Source organism: Grammomys surdaster, unplaced genomic scaffold (assembly GCF_004785775.1).
Source record: "Grammomys surdaster isolate TR1022 unplaced genomic scaffold, NIH_TR_1.0 1136, whole genome shotgun sequence".
Taxonomy (NCBI): Eukaryota; Metazoa; Chordata; class Mammalia; order Rodentia; family Muridae; genus Grammomys; species Grammomys surdaster.
In genome coordinates this window covers 1,563,915-1,589,761 of record NW_021605555.1, presented here as the reverse complement: position 1 = coordinate 1,589,761, position 25,847 = coordinate 1,563,915, and the positions used below count along the sequence as shown (strand labels likewise).

At 37.1% G+C, this 25,847-nt stretch overlaps 1 protein-coding gene across 1 annotated transcript in view; it reads right to left on the bottom strand.

Moving 5' to 3' along the window:
• Positions 1–4,807: 4,807 nt before the first annotated feature.
• Positions 4,808–25,847, bottom strand: part of Chd1 (chromodomain helicase DNA binding protein 1) — a 66,110-nt gene continuing 45,070 nt past the window's right edge. The window contains exons 24-36 of the mRNA XM_028783475.1: positions 25,067–25,227; positions 23,329–23,370; positions 22,321–22,451; positions 21,653–21,791; positions 21,339–21,489; positions 19,655–19,777; positions 18,485–18,613; positions 17,578–17,718; positions 13,881–14,059; positions 9,997–10,093; positions 9,034–9,091; positions 7,595–7,817; positions 4,808–6,331 (exon numbers count right to left, since the gene is read on the bottom strand). Of these exons, the coding sequence (XP_028639308.1) occupies positions 5,986–6,331; positions 7,595–7,817; positions 9,034–9,091; positions 9,997–10,093; positions 13,881–14,059; positions 17,578–17,718; positions 18,485–18,613; positions 19,655–19,777; positions 21,339–21,489; positions 21,653–21,791; positions 22,321–22,451; positions 23,329–23,370; positions 25,067–25,227 (1,920 nt within the window). The 3' untranslated portion in view covers positions 4,808–5,985. The remainder of the gene's footprint in view (positions 6,332–7,594; positions 7,818–9,033; positions 9,092–9,996; positions 10,094–13,880; positions 14,060–17,577; positions 17,719–18,484; positions 18,614–19,654; positions 19,778–21,338; positions 21,490–21,652; positions 21,792–22,320; positions 22,452–23,328; positions 23,371–25,066; positions 25,228–25,847) is intronic.

Here is a 25,847-nt window from a genome sequence, read left to right as displayed (position 1 = left end):
CTCTGTGTGTGTGTGTGTGTGTGTGTGTGTGTGTGTGTGTGTGTGCGTGCTCTCATGCACATCAAATAATATTAAAACTTTAAAAAAAATTCCAAGTTCTTGCCACACGACCAGGCTGAAAAACAGGAAAAATTTGAAAAGAAATTCATAGAAATGTTCCTCCTCTCCATTAGGTGAGCAACACAGCCACCTCGAGAATATCACAAGCAGTTAGAGGGAATGAGCAGAGCTGAGGAGAGCAGCACTTGCGTTTAGTCCTAGCACTTGGCTGATGGACACAGGAGGATCAGAAGTTCAAGGCTATCTTCAGAAGTGAAGAGAGTCAGAGGCCAGCACAGGCCATGTGAGAGTCCCGTCCACATCCACCAACCTCCCCCAACAATTAAAAAAAAACAAAACAAACAAACAAACAAAAACCAAGATGAACTACTGACACGCAAAGCATAAAGGAGTCTCAGAAACACGGTGTCGGGCAAAGGAAGTCAGACGGAACACTGTGCATGCACTCCGTGACCTCACCTCACCCTAGTTCAAATCCTGGCAAAGACAAATCTAAACTACTGTTAACTTAAGGCAGGTCAGCGTGTGGTTTCCTGCCCACAGCTTATGAAGGAGGGCTAGTCAGGAAGGGGCAATAAGGAAATTGTTCAGAGGGATGAAAATATTCTACATCATCATTAGAGCAGGATAGCGTTGCCAGAGCACTGTGTATATTTTATTGTATGTAGAGTTTCTGGATAAAGTTGACAAAAAAGAAAAACAAAAGAACAATTCACTTTAAAGTGTCACTTCTTAGAACATGGATAATTTACAAAAGAATGCTACTCTCATCCAAAAAAAAAAATATATAGATATAGATATAGAAAACTAGAGAATCATAATAATTTTTTTTAACTCGTGACAGCAGAGATCACCAAGCAATGAATCCTAAATAATAACAAAAAGCCCTTTAAGGGAAGCTGGAATACACAAACCATATACTTGAAGTAAAGCGGATAGGGACATTTACAACATAGTGAGTACTTACAGGCTCAGTGTGAATGGCAGTTATCCTGCATGCACACTGCTGCTACAGGAAACTATTCACTGGAAAGACAATGATATCTGGGTACCCAGACAGTATGAATTACCAGCTTCTGATGGTTCAACATCACCAACAGAGATTCCAGTGCTTCATAATGCTCTAGAAAAAGCAAGTACTGTGAGGTCGTCAATACAGCACAGGAAAATAGCACTATAGGGCCAAGGGACCAAATGACACCAACATCATCTAACGGCTATAGATACTACACAAATTCGTACGTGGGGCTAGATGGATTGGGATGGTACAGGCCTTTAATCCCAGCACTAGGGAGGCAAAATAAGACTGATCCATACATGTGTTCCAAGCAGCCAGTGCTACATAGTAAGACCCTGCCCCATTCTAACTGCCCAACCCCCACCCCCAAAAAAGAGGAAGAGAAAGAAATCATGTGTAGCAAGGCCAGAGGTCACACAGCCATAAAAACAAGCGTTTTTTTGAAATCCTAAAAGTTACAATTATATAAGATACTAAACATCTAACAACATATACAAAAAATGAGTAAGGCCACAATGAAAGAAAATCTTCAATAATAGAGGTCTATGTTCATGAGTTGGAAGTCTTGGTCCCGAGTCTGTTATTCCCCACTGTGATCTCCACTGAAATCTCAGTGTGCTTTTGGGAGAAATTAGTAAGCTGCTTATAAAATGTGAGAGCAAAAAATTTCAAAGAATCAGAGTAATTCTGAAGTACTTACATTTGTAAACTTGGGAGCTTACTACCAACGGCAGTAAAAATAGAAGGAGCCATTGGCGTAAGAACATACACATGAACAGAGCAAAGCAGGGAGCTCAGGAACGGCTCAGTACGCATGTGGATGACTGCTCAAAAAAACTGAAAAAGAGATTTGGTGCTCAGCAAACTGTGAAAAAAGATTTCTAGTCAGACAGTTGTACTATATCTGTAATACATTCATAGAAGATCCAGCTGTTACTTGGTTTTGTCATACATGGGTAAACTAATCTAACCGTTTAGTAGTTCTGTATTTTCACTTCCTCATATAGATCATAATGTGCACAGACTATGTCTGCTAACATGAGGGGAATAGTTTCTGCATGGTGCCAATTTTATGTCAACAAGACCTAAAATTCTACACACACACACAAAGATGCAGTGGTACCCCACACCTTTAATCTCAGCACTCGGGAGGCAGAGACAGGTGGATCTCGTGAGTTTGAGGCCATCATGGTCTACACAGCTAGCCAAAACTACATGGAGAAATCCTGTCTCAAAAAAAAAGAAAGAAAGAAAGAAAAGAAAAAAGAAAAGAAAGAAAGAAAAAGAAAAAAATTTCACTAGAGTCAATCACAGAATTTAAAGCATTTTGTTTGGTAGCTTTTCTTCCTCTTTGCTATGGTACAAGATGGGCCTTATGGATAAATGTCCCAGCATGGGAAGTACCCCTGGAGTATCTGTACTTAGGTTTAACCAAAACAAAACAAAACAAAAAAAACAAAAAACAAAAAAAAAGCCAACAACAACAATCAAGCTTGAGTTTCTACAAAAGTCATTCACTGAAGAAAATATAATTTCAATGGAACTAAATGTTTGCTTCCAAATAATAGAACTGCTGCCCACTCACCTCCCTTCACAGATCTTACATCCAATGCCATACCAAAGAATAAAGATGTTTCTTGAGTTGCAGTATGTTTGATGAAGATATCTATTAATTTACATACCGATTCAGAAACATTTAAAGCTTGTTTACTGAGTAATGAACCACTAAAACTTTTTAACCAAAGTACCTTCATATTTTGAAGCTGGTAAATCTTAAAAACAACTTTCAACACAAGATTAGTTCCAAGCCATAAGCCTCACCTCTTTAGAGCTGTTATACATACCTACAACAGTTACTTATGATCCAAAGACAATTTTCTAGCCAAAAAGTTCATTTGAGTGCAGATAAAACTACCTAAACATGAGCTGAAGAAGGATATGCCAAACCAGACGGGGAAAGCCCAGGGGGCCTCAGCCCTACACAGAGAACTACAGGCAGCTAAGGAATGCTGAGTGGGAGAAAAAGTCTTCCCCAGGGAAGAGCACACCAATTGGTTATCCAATGCCAAATAGCCTTGAAAATATACATACAAGTAACATTACACAGACTAAGTGGGTTATATTTAGAAATACTGATACACACACACACACACAGAGAGAGAGAGAGAACTCATATAACAATAAAAGAAAAACTGAGGCCATGAAAGAGAGCAAGGAGGGGTATATGGGAATTAATAAGGTATTTGGAAGGAAGGGAGAAACGATGTATCCAATTTCAGTGGGGTACCTTTTCCAAAGCAGGCTGACCTGCAATGACTTCTGGGTGCACAGAAAATATTGACACAAAACAAAAACCATAAACAGTTGGTGAATATTCTCAAATAATCTTACCATAAAATCCACTCAATCGTTTCATTTTATGTTGCAATAACAGATAACTGAAATGTCCACATGGTCAACCAAAAGCTACATCATACAAACTGCGACGGTTTACGCCACGATGGAACGGCTGTAGCTGTCCTGTCTCACTGGTTTCCATTCTGAAGACTCACTCACACCCTAAACACAGAGGGTTTTCTTTATAAGCAGACAAGCCATTGCTTTTAATAAGAATCTTTTATTGTTTATTATTAAAATGGAAGGTTAGTTGGTACAATGCTATGCATAATCTCTCATCTTTAAAAAATTAAACAAATAGATAAAGATAGAGAAGCAGAATGAGCATGTAAAAGACAAAAAATAAGCATGTTTATAATGTCCCTGTTATCCCTGCGGACTGATATTGTCCATTGCATCTTAGTAACTTTATGGCTTGCTCCTTTACTATGTAATTGTTACTTTTTACAAATAATTAACACTCAAATGTTACATACAGGTTTAAGATTGCTTCATTCAACTCAGCTAGTTAAATGTCAAATTGTTAAAAAACAAAACAAAAAGAAAACCAGCCCATTCTCCAAAATTGCATTAGTTTTCTACAAAATCTTTACAACAGGCTTTAAGCAAATGGCCTAGCCGCAAAGGCATGTAGCACCAACCCTGAGCTATTTGCGCTGTGTTTATATCAGGATTTATGGGAAGTGTTCTTTGGGAATAAAATGATCATTTACATTAAATGTGGAGGAAACTAAAAAATTTTAAAAGTTGTGTGCCAGCACTGAGTCTTATCATTTTTATCTTTAATTATAACTAGATGTTTAAAAGTTGAGTTAGTCCCCAACACATTACCTCACATATGAAAAATAAAAACACATTGTTTGCTTTAGGATAACTTTAGCCCAAAGATGAAACTGCTTTGGAAAAAGAAAGTTTGTTTTGTATACACATCATAAATTTTATATTTAACCATGTAAAAGGAAGATATGAAAATACAAAGCCATAGACTAACTTTAGGTTACCCCCACAGCTAATCCATGGAGACCAGGAGTAAAAGTTATGGTTACACAACATATGTCCAAAATTCCCACCGAATATAAGGAGAAAAGGGGTGAATGAATAAAGCATCCTAGAAGAATATCTACTGGAAGCTGAGACTGCTATAATCTGTTTTACTTCATAGAAGACTGATTCACCCATACAGATATAGTTTTAGGGTTACATATTATCAATTCTCAATTGTTTACCGAAATACCTTTCTTTCTGGCACCTGTTATTTAAAACAAAACAAACAAAAAAGATTAAATGCTTGAGGAAACAAGAATGCAGCAGAAAACTACAGGAGCCCACATATCCTTTTTCTTAAAATTTAATTTGTCATATATAAGGTTTTTATGTACAATCAGTGTGCACTGTAACAGTTTATATTAAAAAGTCAATCAAGTTCATCTAAAATGTTAACCTGGCTGCATAGCACATTTGACATTATTGCCCACAGGAAAGGGAAAACAAATGGATTTACAACTTTTGGCCATTTTGGATTTTTTTTTCTTTTTAAGTGTTCATACACCTACCCTTTTAAACCAAATGCATCTGAAAACTCTCCCAGAGCATCAGGTTTGTATCTCACATGTAACCCTCACCACTTCTGAAAAACTACAAACACAATATTGACTTTAAAAAGGAGGGGTAAAACATGTATCTAATAAAAATATTCAATATAAAAAGAGGACTAAAAGAAATAAGTGGCCCCTTTCCCCATTTTTACATTCTAAACAATGATTCCATCAAGACAAATCATTAAAAAGTGTTATTACACTGATTTTTTTTTTTTAATAAGAAGGCCTGAGTTGGTAGGGAAAGGAACAGTCAAAAGAAGCCTGAGAAGGGCAAGGAAGGAAAGCTCATTTAATACATTTACAATAATTTACAGCCATCTTCTTTTGTAAAAAGGCATAATAATAATCACAAACAGGAAATTCCCGGCTATATTACAGACTTAAGTACAGGATTTAAATATTCAAGCTTGTGATGGGAGGCGGCAAGGTGGTCGCAGTGTACAATGTAAACAAGTAGCTTTGGAAAGTGAACAAAGTCCTTGAGTGATTTTTCTTTATTAAGAAAAGACCTCTCTTTCATTCCTTCCTGAAACATGATCACAGGTCAGAGTAAAGTTCATATACAAACATAATTTAAATGGAGTCAGTCTAAAATCACTGACGTAAAAACAGTTTTATACAGCCTACACGGGAGGGCAGTGCTGAGGTCCCTGTTATAGTAAACATTTTCCATTTCTTTAAAAAAAAGAAAAAAGGTACTGCAGTATTGCAGTACAGTGCAGCATAATCCTTAAATATAAAAATATTTTCTCTTCTGTTGGGATAATAGACCTTGCGTCCTGGAAAGAAGTAACAATACTGCTACTGATAGAAGAGCTGTTTGTATCTTTCAAGTCATGTAAGGCAATTACTGTGTTGGTTTATGATCTATGGCTAAAATAAAGTCCGGAAAGACAAAATCATCAGCTTCTGTTATGTCTTCCGACTACTCCAGGTGTGTTCAGGTGTACTTCTGTGTTCAGTTGAATGTTCAAACGGGGACCTGGAGCCATATGGAGACCTCTGATCTAAAGGTGACCTAGGGCCACTGCTGGCAGCTCGGTGGTCCAATTGCCAATCTGAGAGATACCTATAATCCCTGGAAGATTTATGATGTGTGTGCTCAGAACTTGAGCGATGGTCTGAATGCACTCGATGGTCCGAGTGAGATCGGTGGTCAGAATGACACCTGTCCTTTAAGCTTCCTTCCAAACTTGACCTGTGCTCTCGACTTCTGTGGTCATCCAGTTTTCTGTGTTTCTCTCTGTCACTATAGTACCTAATGAAAGAGAAACTTAGACTTTTAGTCAAATTAATAAGTTAAAATTCCCAAATAAAACCATATAGAAAAGTACAAATACTTTGAAATGTATTTTAATCATGCAGCTCACAAAATTTCATGAAAGTAGCTTAGAGTCACTTTTCTACTGCAACACAGAGCCACCTCAGACAGCAGCACCTCAGACAGAAGCACCTCACACAGCAGCTGACATCACTAGAAATCTCTATACAAATTCTGGTTCACAAGTCTGAAGAGAACCACACAAAGCACCTTGAGAGCATTTGCACTTCCCTTACAAATCATGTGTATCAGTGCAGCTCAGTGTCTGAGATGCACAGAAGTAACCACAGTGCAGCAGTTCCCCCTTGACACTGAAGCCCTTTACAAACCTCTAGGAAGAAAACTTAGAATGCCAGAACATAGTCTGAAAATTCATAAAAAGAAACTTCTCATTAGTTTGTGACGTCAAACATTTTCTCATTCAACTAGTCATGTAATAAGTCAACACACATATCAAGAAATTCACCCCATAATGCAATCTGGCAGCTGAACAAGAACTCTGACTTATTTGCCTTTTCAAATAAAATACTCCTATTAGCCAAAGATTCTTGTCACAAACACTTTCTTATGAAATACTAGTATATACAGTTACAGATATAGCTTTTCTTTTTCTACTGTCTCTAACAGAAAGAAAGCCTTTCTATAACGAGTGCCCACACTGTAATGGCTGTGAGCACAACTGAACCACAAAGTCCCATGGGACTTCTCCATGCTGGGTGAGCGCTCTCAAGGCAGCACCTGCAGCCCCTCCCATTAATTTCTGACTTTTACTTTTATTTCTCAATTTTCTGAGTTTAACTGTAGCAATGGTCCTAAATTAGTAAGGAGACTCTTAAAACAATAAAGGAATAAAATGTATTTTGTAGTTAAAATATGTTCTCCCTCCCAAGTATTTCAATATCTAATACATGAGTCTCTCCATAAAAAGCCTGCACTTCCACCAACAAACTGTACCATTTAAAATTATAAAACTTTCAACTCTCATTGCATATTCTAATGTCAATTTAATACTTCAAAACCATTTTGGAGAAAAATTAATAAATATTAACATGAAAGTACTATTAATTTTATTATTGATAAACAAAAAAGGCTTGATCTGTTCTCATGAAAATGGTACAGGTCTATCCCAAATGCAGGAAATGTAGTTAAAAAGGGAAGGATGGGAAGAAGGCAAATCCTGACAGCCACTGCCGAGCTTACCTGCTGTCTTGCCTGTAGTGATCCCACTCGCGATGGTCTTTGCCATTGCTAAATGACGAGTAGGGTCTCTTCCGAGAGTCACTCTTTTTATAAGAGTCTCCCTGATGGCGGTCCTTGTGATGATCATGGTACTGAGGTAAGTGCCTGTCAGAAGGATAGCTGTCTCTGCTGCTGTCCCTGCTGCTGTCATCGTGATTTGTATTCTCCTTTAACCTTTCCACATCTATTAGATAAATAAGTGAAACTGCATTAATAGATTTTTAAATGTGTTAAATACTTAAATAACAGTGACTCCTGCCCAAACAAAATCGATTCTCAAACACAGATAGCTAAAGCATTTAAAAATGGTTTCTAAGCATAGAACTAAAGCTTTTTACAGAGTTTTACAGGCAAGTGTAGGTACCACCCCTCATCAAAGCCTCTGGATAACAAAAGGAGACCATCATAGAAAACTCCACCTGGACCCAATGAAGCTATCACTGGACCCTGGGAAGCTCAGCCCCAAGGACACATCGATATCACAGCTCCTGTGTCTGTGGCCGAGAGAACACTGTAGAGAACGAGGTGGAAGCCAAGGTCCTAGGAAGTATGTGGGAATGCAAGTCTCTCCTAGGAGTTACTGCCACAAGAAGACCGGAACAATGGTGATATCAATGGACATATTAATATGGAAGGGGAAATTTTACAGGGTCCCAGCCCCTGACAGAGAACTACAGGCAACTAATGACTGCCTGAAGGAGAACTTGTACCCTCTCCCAGGGATAAGACTCCTACTGGCTGTTCAGTGCAGAGGGGCCAGCCCTGAAACCATATATAAACAAACCAAACAACAAAAACAGATGCACAGGTTCTAACACACAAACACAGGCACCCCTAACTAAAGAACAAGAGGCCATCAACTTAAGAGTGGAAAAGCAGACAGATTAGAGGGAGGAAAATGATCTAATTCTCTTTCAGTTAATAGTATTTTCTCAACATAAAAGTACTTTGAACAGAAAAGCTTTTTTAAAAAAATAATTCGATTTAAGAAATAAAAGAAATAGGGGCTAGGGAGCTAGACATCTTATAGAATACATGTGTTAATTGCACAATCCTGAGTCCCCGAGTTCAGATCCCAGCACCCACACAACAAGCCCGACCAAGCTCCAAGGAAGCAAAGAGTAAAGGATTTCTAACACTTGCTATACTGCAGACTGAAAAAACTACAGGCCCCAGGTTCAAAGACGCTTTCTCTAAGTAACATGTGGAAAGGGATAGGAAGGACACTGGACACCTCACTGGCCGCTGTGCTCCCACACAGTCACCTGCATACACTCACTCACACAAAAAAAATAAACCTACACAACCTAAAATGAAGACAAGCCAACGCATACATACACACCATGAGGAAAAAAAGAAAGGAAAAGAAAAGAAAAAAAAAAGAATTCCTAAAGGTTTACCTGGATTCCTAATCACATGAGTGGTGGTAGTAACATTGCTATTCTGGTCACTGTTTTGCTAAAATAAAATACACAAATATTAGACACATTTAAGTAATTTGAGTAGCCTAAATTATGCTTATAAAATTGTGTGTGTGTGTGTATGTGTGTGTGTGTGTGTTGGGGAAGGAGGTTCTTTAAGAAAATCCTGATGTTGAATTAAAGTCTTCAAATTCCAAGCATACATAAATATAAAATATACAGGTCTCTTTAAATAAAACAATTTCCTCCATGGTTTTAAAAATTGGCTTTGAATTAATTTTAGACCTGACAGAGAAGATGATGATAACCGTGTCTGGTCTCATATGCTCCCCACCCACCCACCGATGTCAAATCCACAGCAATACAACACTGTCGGATGAACTATGTTCCATTCAGGTTTCTCCTATGTTTCCAGAAGCCAGTCTAAAGCCTACATGTCAGCCAGCCATTGTGTCTCTGTGGCAGTCTTTTCTTTGATAACCTTAACATTTTCATGAGTCTTATTCAGTAGTTTTATTGAGAATCCCTCCAATACAGTTTGTCTGAAATTTTCTCATGGCTAGATTCAATTCATATGCTGTTAGTGACACTGTCACAGATGGGGCATGTTTCTCTGCACTGTAGCTGAGGTCTTCATGTTCTGGTTTGTTGTGATTACTTAAGATAATGTCAAACAATTTCTCTTTCATATGAATATCATGTCCCTTTCATAATTAGTATCCATGAAACCAATATAATATCCTGCTTTCTTGCCTATTAATTTAAGCTTATGGATTTATGCTTTGGATTATTAGTTTATGGTATTAACTCTAATGGTATTTGGTTTAATTTACTCACTACCTCTATCTTATTAACTAAATTCTCCATTAACTATTAAATAATAAAGAATGTATATGGTGTTAATAATATAATTTAAAGAATAAAATATGATATACCAATTACCTGAGATTCTTGTCGTTTTTTAATAGCATGCTTATATAATTTATGTAATTTCCTTGCATCAAACTCAGTAAACTTAGATACAAAAATCCACAGGTTTCTGGAAGAAAACAAAATTAGTCTGGTAATAAATATTTAGCCTCATGATAGAACTTCTTATATCCCTTTATTATACACCAAACAGAATCATATCTCTCTGTAAACCAAAGTCTATATTAAAGAAATTAATTATTGGAGACTATTAAGATGGCTGAGCAGTTAAAGGTACATCCTACAAAGTCTGACAACCTGAGTTCAAAGCCAGGAGCTACACAGTCGAGAGCAGTTCTCTGATCTTCACACATGTTCACACACATACACATGCACACACACACAGAGGGAAAAAACAAAACAATTTGTAATGAAAGAGGAAATTTATCTTCATGTTTACTTTTTAAATTTTCAAGCACATTTAAGTCTCCAAATACATAGATGGTTTAGTTCTCATCCCAAATCCATTTATTTTAGTCTTGGAGTGAAATCTTGTGTTTGACCCTACGGTGAAATGTAACAAAGATACAAAAACTAAGCAAACAGTCAAAGATTCATTCTGTAGTATAGAGTATGTGTATAACATCAGATACGCTAATAGATGAGTAAACAAAAAATAGCAGATAACAGATTAAGTTGATAATTATCTTAAATAACATATTATAATAATTATCATTTTTTTAATGGTAATGTAATGGCCCCAAGAATAATATGAACAGGGAGTATGAAATAGGAGTACCCCAAGTATATCTAATGTCTAGGCCTTTTCCCATCCAAAAACAGACGTTAGTATAGTGGTTATAGTGGTTATTTCATTTTGTGTGTGTGTGTGCACAATCAAATTATATTCATTAAGTACTGCTCCAAATTATCAAATGTCCAACAATAAAACCTGTTATATTAGTAACCTAAAATATAATTTGAAACCAAACTTGGTTGAAATAACAAACTGAATGTCTCCCGAAAATCTACAGAAACACAAAATTCACCTAGCTTTTAAATTAATTTTATAGACTAGCTTTAACATATATACTCATTCTAAATCAAAACAAAGCAACTCTTCTCCTAGAAAGAACTAAAATGACAACAAAAGTCTTCATTTTCTAGGATACTAGCACTTGGGGATCTCTTTCCCCTTTTGCCTATAAGGAAATTTGAATAAGCACACAAATAAACAAATAGCAAGAAGCAAAAATCAAGGTTAGTTAAGGACTAAATAAGGGGAAGAGTAAAGGAAAAAATATTAAGACTAACAGTTAACACTAAGGGCCACCTGAGGGGCCTTATGAAAACCTGCTATTGTAGAAGATTTCTAAAATATATTCACATATGAAATAAATCTGTATGAAAGTACCGTATCATGGAAAGCCACTCCTACAGATGTACATCTATCCTACAACATAAACCCCATGGGAACCCCAAACATCTCAGACATTAAACGAGCATTCGGGCCCTGTTGCTGAAGACAACACCTCTCTCTGTCATAGACTATGGGGGAAGTCCAGCTGGTGCCTAGAGCCTTCAGCCCTACTGACTAGTGTTCAGGTACTATAAGGTACTCTGCATGTTACCAGAGAAGGAAATTAATCAACAGCCCAGCTACAAACCATGCAACGGTCACCTTCTGCAAGATATGCTGAGGCAATAGTGGTACAAACATTGTAATAACCCACCACTCTCTGATTGGACTTAAGCCCCACTACATTAGATGGAACCCATGCCTGGCACTGCTTGGGTAGCCAAGAACCCAGGACTAGACAGGCTACAGGCCTAAGGGAAAACTAATTACACATACTGATCTGCTAAAGGAACATAGTAATAACTCCTGGTGACATTCTGTTATACCCATAGATCAGTTTCTCACTCAGCCACCATCAGAGAAGCTTCCTTCTGCAGTAGACAAGAACCAATGCTTAGACCCACAACTGTACAAAGTTCAAAAAGTGAGAGACCTTAGAGCACTCAGTTCTAAATGGGATTTCTTCATCAAATCCATCCCTTTAACACTAGATGTAGAAGAAGGGGCAGAAAGACTGTTAAGAGCCAGAAGAGATGGGAAGCAGTTTCTTCTAGACACAGGACCTCACCTACGACATCAGACCCCCTAAGGCAGCACACACTGGGTCTGCACAGGGAAAGCCCAGATGGGTTCCAAGTGCTATGACAGGGGAGTGGACATGGACATCCACCCCTAACCAATGTTCAGCCAATACTCACCAGCAAAGCAAAGGTGAGTGTTCTCCAACAGATCCTCACTGTGCACATTAACCACACTTAAGGGACATGCTCAGGCCGAGCAGGAGTTGGCCAACAGAATATGAACCTAATGCTATTTTCATAGACTTTTACTCATATTTCTATGTTTGAGCACTTTTTTGTCCTATTGGGCTTTTGGGGTTTTTTTATTTGTTCAAATTCATTTTTTAAAGAGGGGAGAAAGAAAAGGTATGGAATTGGGTTGGTGGGGAAAACCTGAGAGAAGTTGGGAGAGGAAAAAAAAAATGATCAGAATACACGATATATAAAAAAAATTATATTAAAAAAAAAAGCAGAAACTTGTCATTTCCTGAGTCCAATTTATAAAGAAACTAAATAGAGGGAAAACTAAAGGATGTTTTGCCTATGTAGGGGGTGAAAAAAAAGCAAGATCAGAGCATAACCTTTGGAAGGAAAATTACCCCACATGCTGAAAAGTAGAATTTCCTGCTACTAGAGTCTCTCCTTCCAAACACACTACTTCTCTTTTCCTAGTGACAAAGTCTGAAGCAACATCTCTATCTATCAACCACTAAGAAATGTCGGCAGGATGTTCCTTATTGTCTAGGGAGTAGCAATGGAGACGACATGCCCTCTGCAAATATAAAAGTCCAAGTACTAGTTACAAGGTTTTCAAAACTGGCAACTAATGTATAATTAAAAGTGAGCCTCGCCGGGTGGTGGTGGCACATGCCTTTAATCCCAGCACTTGGGAGGCAGAGGCAGGCGGATTTCTGAGTTCAAGGCCAGCCTGGTCTACAGAGTGAGTTCCAGGACAGCCAGGACTAACTACACAGAGAAACCCTGTCTCAGAAAAAAAAAAAAAGTGAGCCTCATTAGTCTTCCCAAATGGTAATCCATTCTTGCCAAAGGCAATATTTATAAGCAATGCCAGACTTTCAAATCTTTACACTAAAAAAGTGAAAAAATAATGGGACTTTCTAAAATAGCTAAATTTACTTTAAGAATAATTTACTATACTGTCATTATTTTCCTACAAGGACAACAACAGTTTAAAACACATGTGGAAACCATGAGGGCAAAATCAACTTTAGGCCTGACTATGGAAAGATGGAGACTATGGCTGTATTCTCACTAAAGCACACTGTGAGTCTTGAATGACTAACCAACACTGCTTTCCTAGCAGTGGTCCCATGCCTCTGAGACTACCATAATTTAAGGAAAAACAAAACAAAAAAAGAAACAAAAAACATAGGAAGGACCAATTCTATTTACACTAAGGAAACACATTAAACTCTAGTAATGCTTCCCAGAACCTATGGTCCCTCTTTCTGCAGTTTTAGTTATCAAGAGCCTGAAAATATTCAATTGACAATTCCAGAAATAAACTGCCTCTACACTTTTAAACTGCACGTCACGTCGTGATTGTGCAATGAAATCTTACCCCCAACATAAACCAAAGTCCACCTGGGATGTCCATCAGTCTTCTCAAGTACACTCATGCAACATACACTACCTGTATGCTTATTTTATAAATGAATTTTAAAAACATGGTTTTCACCTCAAAATTGGAAGTAGAAAAATAACACAGTAATGCTTAAAACTTATGAATTCAACATCTCCTCAAAGCTGCCACTTACTTTCTCCACTGCTTAATCTGCTCAGGATTGGAATACTCCTTCAAGCATTCAGTGATATGGTCTCCGATCTTGATTAAGCACTGTCTAGTGTGTTCCAGCTGCTCTCTTTCCGAAAGGCCTTTCTCAGGCCTGTCAAGTTGTTTCAAAGCTGCTTTCACTGGTCTCATTCTTTCTTTACACTTGAAAAGGACAGAAATACATGTATTAAAAATCCGAGGTAAATTCTAACTTTGCGTTGCCTAGTTTCAAAATAAGTAATTACACATCACCTCACACATTAAGCAATCAGTATTTCCCCCTCTGGCTTTTCTTCAGGCAAAGAACGCTTTCCGTTATCACTTGCCATCAGCTCTGAGGAAGTAAAGCTTTTGATTTTACAGAGCTTCTACAAAAATAGTTACTTTTAATACCACAGTGTATCATTCTAAGTAGTCTTCAACATTAGTGATTAGAAGTACAACCACAGTACATTCCAGGCTGGATGCACTGTGACAGGCATAAAGTGTCAGAGAGGAGCACCAGAGAATGAGCTCATTAGCAGACTAGCAAAACAAAAAATAAGAAAACTAACAAAAAATAAATAAACAAGCAAAAATATTAAAATGAATCAAGCAACTTGTATAAATCACCTACTCTTTAAAACCTCTCGGGCAAAGCAGTGTGGCAAAAAAATGACTTCTACTTTTCTGGAAGATTGGAGAATTGCGTGGCTGCTCAGCAGAAACCACTTTTCTTTTTTTCTTGTTTTTGTTTTGTTTTTCTCTGTTGGGTTTCTCTCTGTAGCCCTGGCTGTCCTGGAACTCACTCTGTAGACCAGGTTGGCCTCAAACTCAGAAATCTGCCTGCCTCTGCCTCCCGAGTGCTGGGATTGAAGGCGTGCGCTGCCACTTTTCTTAGTAAATACCTTCATGATTATAATAAGTGGCATCTAAAGTGTTTGACTCAGTTTTATTGAAGTATACTAAAAAGGCTGGAACTCACTCTTAAAAACAAATATATTGATAAGGAAGTTGGTTTAGTTCTACAGATAGATATATATCATTGTTATTTGGTTAAGAAAAAATCTTTGTATCTCTGAAAGGCCAATATGAATTGTCTATTTAGTTGCAGATTTGTTCATGAGTAATTCAGTGTTTTACTGCTTGTTAAGTTTGTAGACGTTCTCCATTCTTTGTCAGGAATAATTTAAAATCAAATCTATGAATTATAGGTTTTTTTCCCCAGCTGAATGTTGTGGCACCATAACTACAGTCCTGCAACATGAGAAGAGGAGGCAGGAGAATCAGGGGTTGAAGGCCATCCTGAACTACATCAATATCCAAGGCTAGACTGGTGTACATGATACACACTGTGACCACCCACAAGAAGAATACTCTAATCTGGCGTGTAGCTCAATTAGTAGAATGCATGATAGATTGGGTTAGATGTGCAGTAAAGTATAAAACAGTGTGGTGGTCTGTGACTATAACCTAAGAACTCAAGAGGCAGAGACAGGAGGATCAGAAGTTCTAGGTCTTTCTTGGTTATATTTGATGCCAGCTTAAGTTAGATAACAGACTTTCTCAAAAAAGAGACAAGATAAAATATTTTAAAGGCCTACTACACTGCACAAAAGTGGGGGGTCTGGGGCTCTGTGAGGGAATCTTCCATTCCCTCTCCAATTGTAGCTTTATTCTAGTTGTCCTCTGCCAACTATTGGTTTGACAGTTTATATTGCTGAAAATGTTGTAAGGCAGATATGGTGATTCAAAACTATAATCCCAACACTTCAGAGGCTAAGGCAGCAGTATCAGTTCAAGGTCAAGCTGAGCAACAGGTGGGACCATGCCTCAAAAATCCAAGTGGGCTTGTCAGATGAGTCATTGGGCACTTTCTAATCGGCTTTCCAGAGCCTACAGCAGTATGAGACCTACCAAGTCTCAAAGGCTTCCATTATGCATATAACCTGATGCAGGTGTCTGCACTGACCACACATAGTATATACATATACACAATAAGTTAAAATTTTATATTAAAAAGAAGACAAAGCAAACGTATACAGAGTATATATTGTTTTCTTAGGGTTATAATAAGCCTAGAAAATGGAGAAGTAAACCAAACAGATGATTATTTTACGGAATCAAACCGTGCTAAGATAAGTGCTAAGAAAGACAGTGGTGGTAACTAAGATTACTGAAAGCAGAAAACGGTATCTTCCATCTAACTAGAATTTTAGGGAAAAGTGATGTTTGTGAAGATACTTGAAGAGTTTGTTCTGACAGTTTTAAACCATGGCTAGAAGCACATGAGAGAAGAGGGAGCTGATGAGGATTAACCAACAGAAGCTGTTTACAAGTCTCAGAGCATTTTTAATCCTGAAAGAGATAGAAAGAACTTTGAGTGTTCTATGTATGAACTATCTATGAAGTCACTTCACCATCCTAAGCATTGTAACTTGTGTGGGTGTTGTTTGGAGTACAAACTTCCATATGGAAAGAACATGGTTTAGGATGGAGAAGGCCAAAGCAGTAAGAGCCTCTGAAGGAATACAAGACATAGGCAGCTATGACTTAGTGATGTAGTAGCTATGACTTACTGAAGCTCAAAATGTCTAGCATAAGAATATATGCTTAAAGCTATGACATTCTTTTTCTATAGGATGTACAAAAAATAAAGAAATGCATGCATTGGGCACAGTAGGTAATGTTCTATTCTAACAGTTACATGGAAATGAGGACACATGAGGAAGTCACACAAGCTGATCTCCACTGACTCCACAGAGAGGCACATGGGACAGGGAAAAAGTGCACTTAATGCTCTCATCTCAAAACACAACAGATCCAACACTCCATCCAAGCACAATAAATAAATGAAAGAATAAAAATAAATAAGCAAAATGGACAAGGAAGCTGGATTAAGATCTAGGTCACAAAGTCATTCGGAGAAAGAAGAAAAAAGGGTCATAAACCCAAAGAGACTCAGGACATACACTGATGTGCACACAAAATGCAAGTCTACAGAAACTAGTAGGAACCATTGTATTTAAAAAGAGCACTGAAAAAAAGGACTGAACCTGTATGAGACCACATCTCAGAGTCAGATAATGAACACATGCTCCTACTCCTAAATCTAAGTACAAAAGAGAAGAGAGACAAAGCAGGAGCTGGAGACACAGGCGACGGCGAGGTGGACACAACAGATGCAGCAGCTTCTGAAGTAGGAACGTCTTCTGCAAGTGTTGCACTTGGTTAACAGTAACAAAACTGATTTAGACTAAATTCAAGTCTAACAATAAACAACTAAAACAGGTCCATAGTTTCAATTCGTACAGAATTCAGGTTATATAGAAATCTCTGATGGGGAGCCACACGATCAAAGTACGCATTGGTACACAGTGAAACTATTTGTGTATCTATACTATTTCCTTCATTAGCAGCAGGTAACAACACATTTCTTATTCTTAGTTTAAACTTAGAAACCTAACACCTTGTTTATCACTTGGCCTGTTTCTCGATGACTTCACCTTGTTTTCCTTTTTAAGTGGACTTTACTGAACACAGCGATGGCTGAATTTTGGAAGAACGACCTTTGCACGCCAGCACCCAAACACACTCTAAGTACTGGATCAGGAACTGAAAAGTTTAAAATACTAAATATAAAGTTGTCTGAGTTGTTTTAATCCCTCTACTTCAGTCTAATTAGAAACTCTGGTACTTACAATACTAAATGTCTTCTGATCCAGCTCTTCAGACTCTTCAGCTATGGGAACTGGCTCTCCGCTTGCAGTGATATGAACAGGAGCATCAGACACCACAGACTTTTTGGATCGATCTTTACTTTCAGGCTTAGAGTCATTCACCTGGAAAAGAAAAGAAACAAAAGCTCACCCAAAAAGACAACATGATACTCTTTAGAACAACTGTTTTCTTCTGGAAGAACTTATTCTCAGTTAACAGTCATTACTTCATTTTCTCCCAACTTCACTCAGAGGTCTCTCTTGACCCTCGAATATGGACCCACCTTTACCATTGCAAGGCTTTTTAATAAAACTTCCATGACAAAGAATAAATGTCTGCTTTGCAATGTTATCTTGTAAGGCATTGACCAGTGCTCAAACCAATTCCTCCCCACAATTATATGTCCACAAAAACTTCTAAAGAACTCGGTTATTGAAACTAGTTTGCATTTTTCCGCTTTCTAGGTTTTATACTAGAATATCAGCCTTTTCTTTCCTTTTTCTTTCTCTATCCTGTTTTTTCTTTAAATTATTTTCCTATCTTTCTTATCCTTTATTTTTTTAACCTTCAAGTAAATTTTTTGTATGTATGTAGGTTCTGAAAGATATAACTCAAAATCCCTTTAATAATGATACATGTAATATTTACTTCTCTCTAAAGTGAGCCAGTCTCATTCAAATTTGTAATAACATTAAAAGAAATGGCTCATTTAGTTAGCAAGAGTTTGAAAAAATGGAGCATTGATCTGTCTCATATATGCATCTATTGCACAGTTATGATCAAGAAATAAGTCTACATTACAGACCACCAAAGAACAGAAAAATTCCGTTTCCAAAATTGAACTTCCCTTTCCACATTTAAGAGCTGGTACTCTAGAAGTATACGTACTTTCTCGTCATCCTCGTCAGACTTCTCTGAAGGCAGGGGCGATGAGTCACTCTTTATTTCCTCTTTTACTTTGATGAACTTCATTGCTTTATTCTTTTTAGCTCTTGCTTTTCTCCTCTTTGAACCTCCCTAAAAGTAATTATTTGTATTTAATCAATTTCACTGATTTCCTGTTTTAAAAACATCATAAATACTAATCTGAAACTTAGACAACATATATTCTGAGTCTGTTGGTAATGAGCTGCACCAAGTTTGGAGTCAACAGAGGAGACACAACTTATTATATCAAATACAACAATGTCAAAAGCACTAACCACTGTAATTATTCCTTCAGAGAGGAACAGAAATGAGGTTTTCACTCTCAGATATACCACCGACAACTAGATTCAGTGATAACAACAAAGTGGTAGCAATATTTTTAATACAAGACAGGTAGGTAGTTGTTGGCATCATGTTTACAGGCAAACTTATAACAGTTTGGAAAGCTTTGGGGAGTGAGGAATCCCTCTTGGGCCTGCAGCATGTAGCAATAAGTCAGCAGCTGAGAGCATTTGCTGTTCTTTTAAAGGACCCATATAGTGGCTTACAACCACATATTAAACTCTAGCTCCAGGAATCTGGAACTAGACTCCCTTTCTAGACTCCATGGGTACCAGGCAAAACACATGGTACAGACATACATACACGCAAGAAAAATATTTTTATACATACAATAAAAGTAAGTTTTTACAATGTCTTTCTTCATGGGTCTTCTTTTTTTTTTTTTTTTTTTTTTTTTTTTTGGTGTTTCGAGACAGGGTTTCTATGTATAGTCCTGGCTGTCCTGGAACTCACTCTGTAGACCAGGCTGGCCTCCAACTCAGAAATTTGCCTGCCTCTGCCTCCCAAGTGCTGGGATTAAAGGCGTGCGCCACCACCGCCCAGCTCGTGTGTCTTCTTAAAAATCTTTTTTGAAGTGGCTCATAAAGTCCATGACCCTTAAAATTGTACATTAAACTTTATATACTTTGAATAATAAAGTATACAAATCTGGCCTCTCTCTACAGTCATAACCAAATAAAAATACTAAATTAAAAAAAAAAATGCAGTTCTTACATTAACTATAGATAAGTAGCACAGTCAAACACTTCAGAATAGTGGACTGCTCTGAACGCGCGTGTTTTAACTTACCGCACCCGAGAGTCTCTGAGCCTCTTTTTTTGCAAGATCTCTGCTAAGTAGTTTGATGAGGTAGTCTGCACGTGTCTGTAACTGTTTTGCTTGTGGTTTTTTATCAGGATCATCTGGAAGAATCTGAAAGGGCAATGCATGCATGCTTTCATAAATAACATGAAAACTGTACTAGTGAAAAATATAATAAATATGCATCAGTTCACACATTAAAGTTTTTAATATTCCTAATACTGTTCGAAGAATAGGCTATGTCATAATATACAAGAGGGCAGAAAGCCAGGCAGCAACAACAGTACTACGTGCAGTCACAAAATACAGTTTTTTTAAACATGTATTTATTTGTATGAGTACATGAGTGTGGTGTGTGAGAGAGAGAGAGAGCGTGTGTGTGTGTGTGTGTGTGTGTGTGTGTGTGTGTGTGTGTACACTGTCCTCACCAGAAGAGGGCATCAGATGCCATTAAACAGCTTTAATTTCCTTGGAAGCAAATTCATCCTTCTGTTTGTTTCTGGTTTTACTGTTGTTTGCTTGCTTATTCACTGTGTAGCTCTGGCTGTCCTGGAACTCCTTCTGTAGACCAGTCTGGCCTCCAATTCAGAGATCCACTTGCCTCTGCCTCCCGAATGCTGGAATTAAAGGCCTGTGCCACCACTGCCTGGCCATTCTTCTCTTCTGTACTGAGATCCTGTCTCAATGCTTATGTTTACCCTTGCCTGTCCTCAAACTTGTGTCAATTCTCTTGTCTCCGAGCACTAACTAGGATTACCAGTGTTTACCAGCATGTCTGTCTATTGGGAATAAATCCTCTAAAAGAAAACCTAAAAATAAATCTCTCAGTGTAGCCAACTGTAACAGCAAACACTGGAAATCATACGCCTAAACCAACCTGGGTGAACAGGCTAGTGAGACGTGAAAAACACACACACGGCAATAAAACCTCTCATGCTATAAAAACAAAAAAGTCTGAAGTATCCCCTGAGCACTTTAGAGGAGGTAGGAGGACCGGGGGGCGGGGCCCGGCCGCCCCCCATCTGGCCAGCCAGTCTAATCTAATGGTAAACTTTTCAGACAATGAAAACTGCTATCTTGAAGGAGAGACAGATGTCATAAGGATGACACCTGATGTCATCCTCTGGCCTCCACAAACATGCACACATGCTCACGTAAACACAAACACTAAGCAAGGAAAAGGTAACACCGAGAAATGCTTCCAAATGTTTCCATTTTATGCAAAAAAGAAAGAAAGAAAAGATGTCAGAGTAAAAAAAATCAACCAATTTTGTAACATTAGCTGATATTTTCTGAAAATATTTGATTTGCCAGGTGAGCCCCTGTCAGGAAGATCAAGAGTTCCAACCGGTAAGACATTCCTTAACCTTATAAATTTCTAAGAAAGGTTTTATAAGATTTTTAAGTTTTCTTTTTGTTTACTTTAATAATGGAAAAGTTTTAACCAAATAATTTATACCTGTCTTAATAACAAAATATAATTATTCAGAAATCATAAGAGATTATTTAAATTCAATTACTTCATAAGACCCAAGCTAAAAATCATAAATCACAAAATTAGTGTCTTTATTTCCTTATTCTCAGTTAAACTTATTTTCAAAATAATTTATAAAAACTAAAGTAACTCACAGCCAATATTAACAGTCAGCAGAATCAAGAAACCCTGACGTACCTTGTGTGTTAAACTCAGGTCTGGATCCATTTTAATCATTTCCCAGCTTCCATAGCCATACTCATAGATGCCAATTAACAAATTAGAGTCATCTTCTTTGCCCCAGTCTATATCAAAGTGAGCAGCCTTTGTGTGACATGGGATTGTATACCTAGTATTAAAGACAGTAATTACTTCAAGTTAATAATGGCTGAAAAATATAAATGTTTATAATATTTAGTAACTAAAACTTTTTATTAAAAAATAGTGTCATAAACATGCAGCATATGTTCAAAGCAGAACTCTGAGTACAGAGTGAGACCGCGGGCACTCACTGCTTCCTCTCCTCCGGGTCTGCGGGAATGGACCTGTGCAAAGGGATCAGCTCCTCCTCGTGAGCAATGACCAGCTTGGCATTCACTTGTACTCCTGATATGCGGAATGTTGGCCCCTTCACTTTCCCAAGTCTGCCACCTTGATTTTTTAAACAAGAATACAGAAAAACTAACACATATATCTATACATTCATATGTAATTCTATAAAACACAAAACAGTATCTTATTACTTAGGTCAATGTGTATTACTCTTTTTGTAAACTAAAAATAAGATCTTAAATTTCTCTATACATACTACTGGCTAAAGCGGACGAAAGATGTGAATTCAGAGAGTCCCTCTGTGGTTGTTTTAGCAGGTACAGGAGGGAGACATGATAACAGCAGCCCCTAGACGGGAATTTCACAATGGTTTCTTCAGTGCATCAGATTACTAAATCTTATGTAGGTTTCCTCACTACATAACTGTGTATATGTAAGTTCTGTCCATCCAGTCATGTTCTCCAAAGACAGCCTAACAGTAACTCCTCAACTGTGGCCTATGCAGAACACATCAGGTAGGCTAACAACCAGACTCACTGCCTAACTGCAGCCCTGCTCTCTTCATGTCCATCACTCAGAATGGCAAGCATCTTTCAGAGTGGCAAGCAGGCTAACTGGAGGTATTTACCTGCTCGCTCTGTTCCTGAAGAACTGTCTTTTAAAGCTTTAACACAACCATTATGCACCAGTTCTCCTAGTCTTCTGAGGTCTGTTTCTGATTTATCAACCAATTCAGCATCTCGAGCAATCGCATCTAACCTGTAATAAAACAACATCATTTTCAGTTAAATATGCTAAATCAAATGATATAATATAAAAACAACTTATTTTATTTCAAAACCCAAGTATCAGTCTTGTCTACCTTATAAATCCTAGTTCATATAACTAGGACAACTTAGCAGAGAATCAACTCATCGCACACTCATGAACATTAATAATGGTAAAGGTTTTATTACAGGGCAAACAGTAGGCTCCTAGGGATTATATACACCAACCATTAAAAATCTGTTCGGATCTGACTGAAAAAGAGTGATATAATTTTATGACAACTATAAATAAAAATGTCCTGAAATTTGTATTACCATAGAACCTACAAAGATTAATGTTTATAGCTATTTCCAGCACCCAAAATAATCACACAAATATCATTGCATTTTAAGCAATCTAGCTCAAAATAAAGTAGAATGTATCTTTATATTGTGAATTTTAATGAGAAAGAAATGAACAAACTAATTTGAGTCTTTGCTGCTCTGCATTAGTGAGATTACTACTACAAAAGACACAAAAAAGTCAGACATTAGGTTAGTGACTTAGTCCCTCTGTAGACAGATAAATCTGTACTCTTTCTTAAGTAGTTAATGAAAAACAGATAGACTGAAAATACATCACAGCTGCCAAAATGCAATTTAAGAAGTATTTTGCTGATATTTATTCAAAAATAAAAAAAAATTCTGGAGACTCAAATCATACAAATACATTTTTAATAATCAATCAGCAATTAAGGTTCCTACCGATTTTTCAAAATGCTTATTAAAGCAAATTCAATCAAGTAGATAAACTGACTGGTAGCTACATAAATAATCAAGACAATACATTACACATTTCATAACTATATGAGAATAACAAATATATTTACCTCTCCAGAGGGCCACCAAATTTCTTATAGCTCTTGATAAACCTAACAGAAAATAAATTTTTGGTTCAAACATGTTTTATACAAGTATGTTTATATATGTATTATGTATTTTTCATATATATATATATATATATATACACACACACACACACACACACACACCCATATGTATGTGTGTGTATGTGTATATATATATTGTTTGTTTTTTAATATTTAAGTGGACTGGGATGTAGAGCTAGCCAAGAATCCACAAAAAGGTCCTGGATTTGATTCCCAACACTGTAAAAAACAAAAACAATAATCACAGACACAGACAGACAAGACACACATGCATGCATATACACACACACACACCACTCTGTATTCACAACGCATATAAAAATAAGAAAATACTTGAAGTCAGGCATAGTGGTGCAAATCTACAATTCTAGCACTTGGGAGTTGGAGGCAAGGGGGATCAGGAGTTCCAGGACAGTCTGAGCTACATGAGACCCTATGTCAAAATAACAAAAACCAAATCAAACAAACAAAAAACTTAATTCAAGGTATTGTTCCCTGATTTAAGAAAAGAAGAAACTAAGCTATAAATTGTTAGGACATTAAGTTACACCAAATATAACACTGTTATCACCCAAGAAGAAGCTAAGATATCAATATAAATAAAACAATAGAAGCTAATTTTTATTTTAGAAATTACTTTATTATTTTCATAAGACAAAAAAAAATGTTCAAAGCTACCACAAGAAGAGGAATTGTCTCCAAAATGATATCAACCATCACACCTCATCACATCCTAAAGCTGACCAAGACTTACTTGAAGGGTTTAATTCAGATGACTATTATACCAACAATAGAAAACAAAAATTTTACGTCACAACAAAGCAACTTAAGTGGCTGATGGATGAGGGAAAATATCCAGAAAGTAGAAGATGAAATGCTTCTTCAACTAAAGACAGAAAGTCCAGCAAATCAGATGGTCATAAAGGTTCCCTTAATGAAAACTAACAATGCACTTAGTTTTCTTGTAGGAACAATGAGGAAGGGCTTTGTCAGGTCTATGATTTAAAGGAAAAGAGTTAAAAATAACGTGAAAGAAACAAACTTCTAAAACATAAAAATGCACAAGCTTTTATCAAACTTTATAGGTGAAGCTACTGCCCAACTAAGCTCCTCTCACTCCCTTGGAGACGTGCACACTGGGTGTTCTGAGAAGAGCCTGGGTCAGCCTCACAGCCAGTCTGCCTTCCACTTCTCCTTGCCCAGATCAGAGGCCTTCTTTGTGGTGTGAGGATGCAACCCAGGATCTTACACAGACAAAGTCTGAGCATTACTGCTGAGTTCTATCCCAGCCCCAGAAATGTATGACTACTTTCAAAAACACAATTACCTCAATGTTAAACACGAAAAATATAGAGCTAAATTAATCGCCTGCAAAATTAGTAATGTCAAGGAATGTAACTGTAATATGAACTGTGCTAACATATACTTTTATTGTTCAAAGGGTCATTCTGAACCACAATGAGAAAAAATAATTTTAATATACAAGTGGTGTAACAATAAATAATGTGCAAACATGAGATGTTACACCTTTCTTCCAAAGTTACAATCCATATCTAAGCAGAACACCCAACTCCTGCACAAGTATCTGTTTACTCTCTAAAATCTCTCAACCTAGTTTTCATTTTAGTTTCATGCTCTAAAAACACCAAGTTAAAGAAAATGGTCTATGTCCTCTTACCGCCTAATCTCCGCATCACTAAATCCTTTAATATTCTCCCGAGGGATGGTGCGTGGTCTCCCACGTTTCTTTGGCCGTTTCCTTTCTGAGATAGAATCGCTATCAGATCCCGAGTATCTCCTGCTTCTACTCCGCCTCCCTTCACTTCCATTGAAACTTATCTGGAAAACAAAAACAAAAATATCCGTAAATACAGGGTCAAGAAAGCTTGTATCTTACAGGCAAAGACAAACACAGCAAACTACAATAAAAATATTAGTCCACATATGGAAAACATTCCAAAGCCAAAATTAATTAAACGAATAGAAAATAATATAAAATGTAATGGCAAAGGGCTACCAAGGCACTTATAAATCAACCAAAAAATAACCAGTTTTCTGTAAAAAGATAATGGCTACTAATTGGCAACCTAGCATAAATACAAAGCCACATGAGCTCAATTATACTTTTTTAAAAAAAGGAAATAAATGTAATTTCTTTTAAAACCTATCAACTTGATAAACACTAATTGAGCACTAATGGCCACTATGCAATGCTACAAAACTGGACACCAGGTACAATTCTTGCATTTCTGCTGCTTATTTAGACAACAGGCTATTTGGCAATATTTTACCCTAAGCATCAAAAGTCATCATCTGCTGATCCAGACACATCACTTCTAGGCATTTTCCTGAGACCAGAAATGTGAACCTGCACTGTCCAGTAAAATTCTCCATATAAAGAAAAATAAAGGAATCCAGACATTTACCAAAGAGGAAGTAGACAAAGTAATCTACAGGCT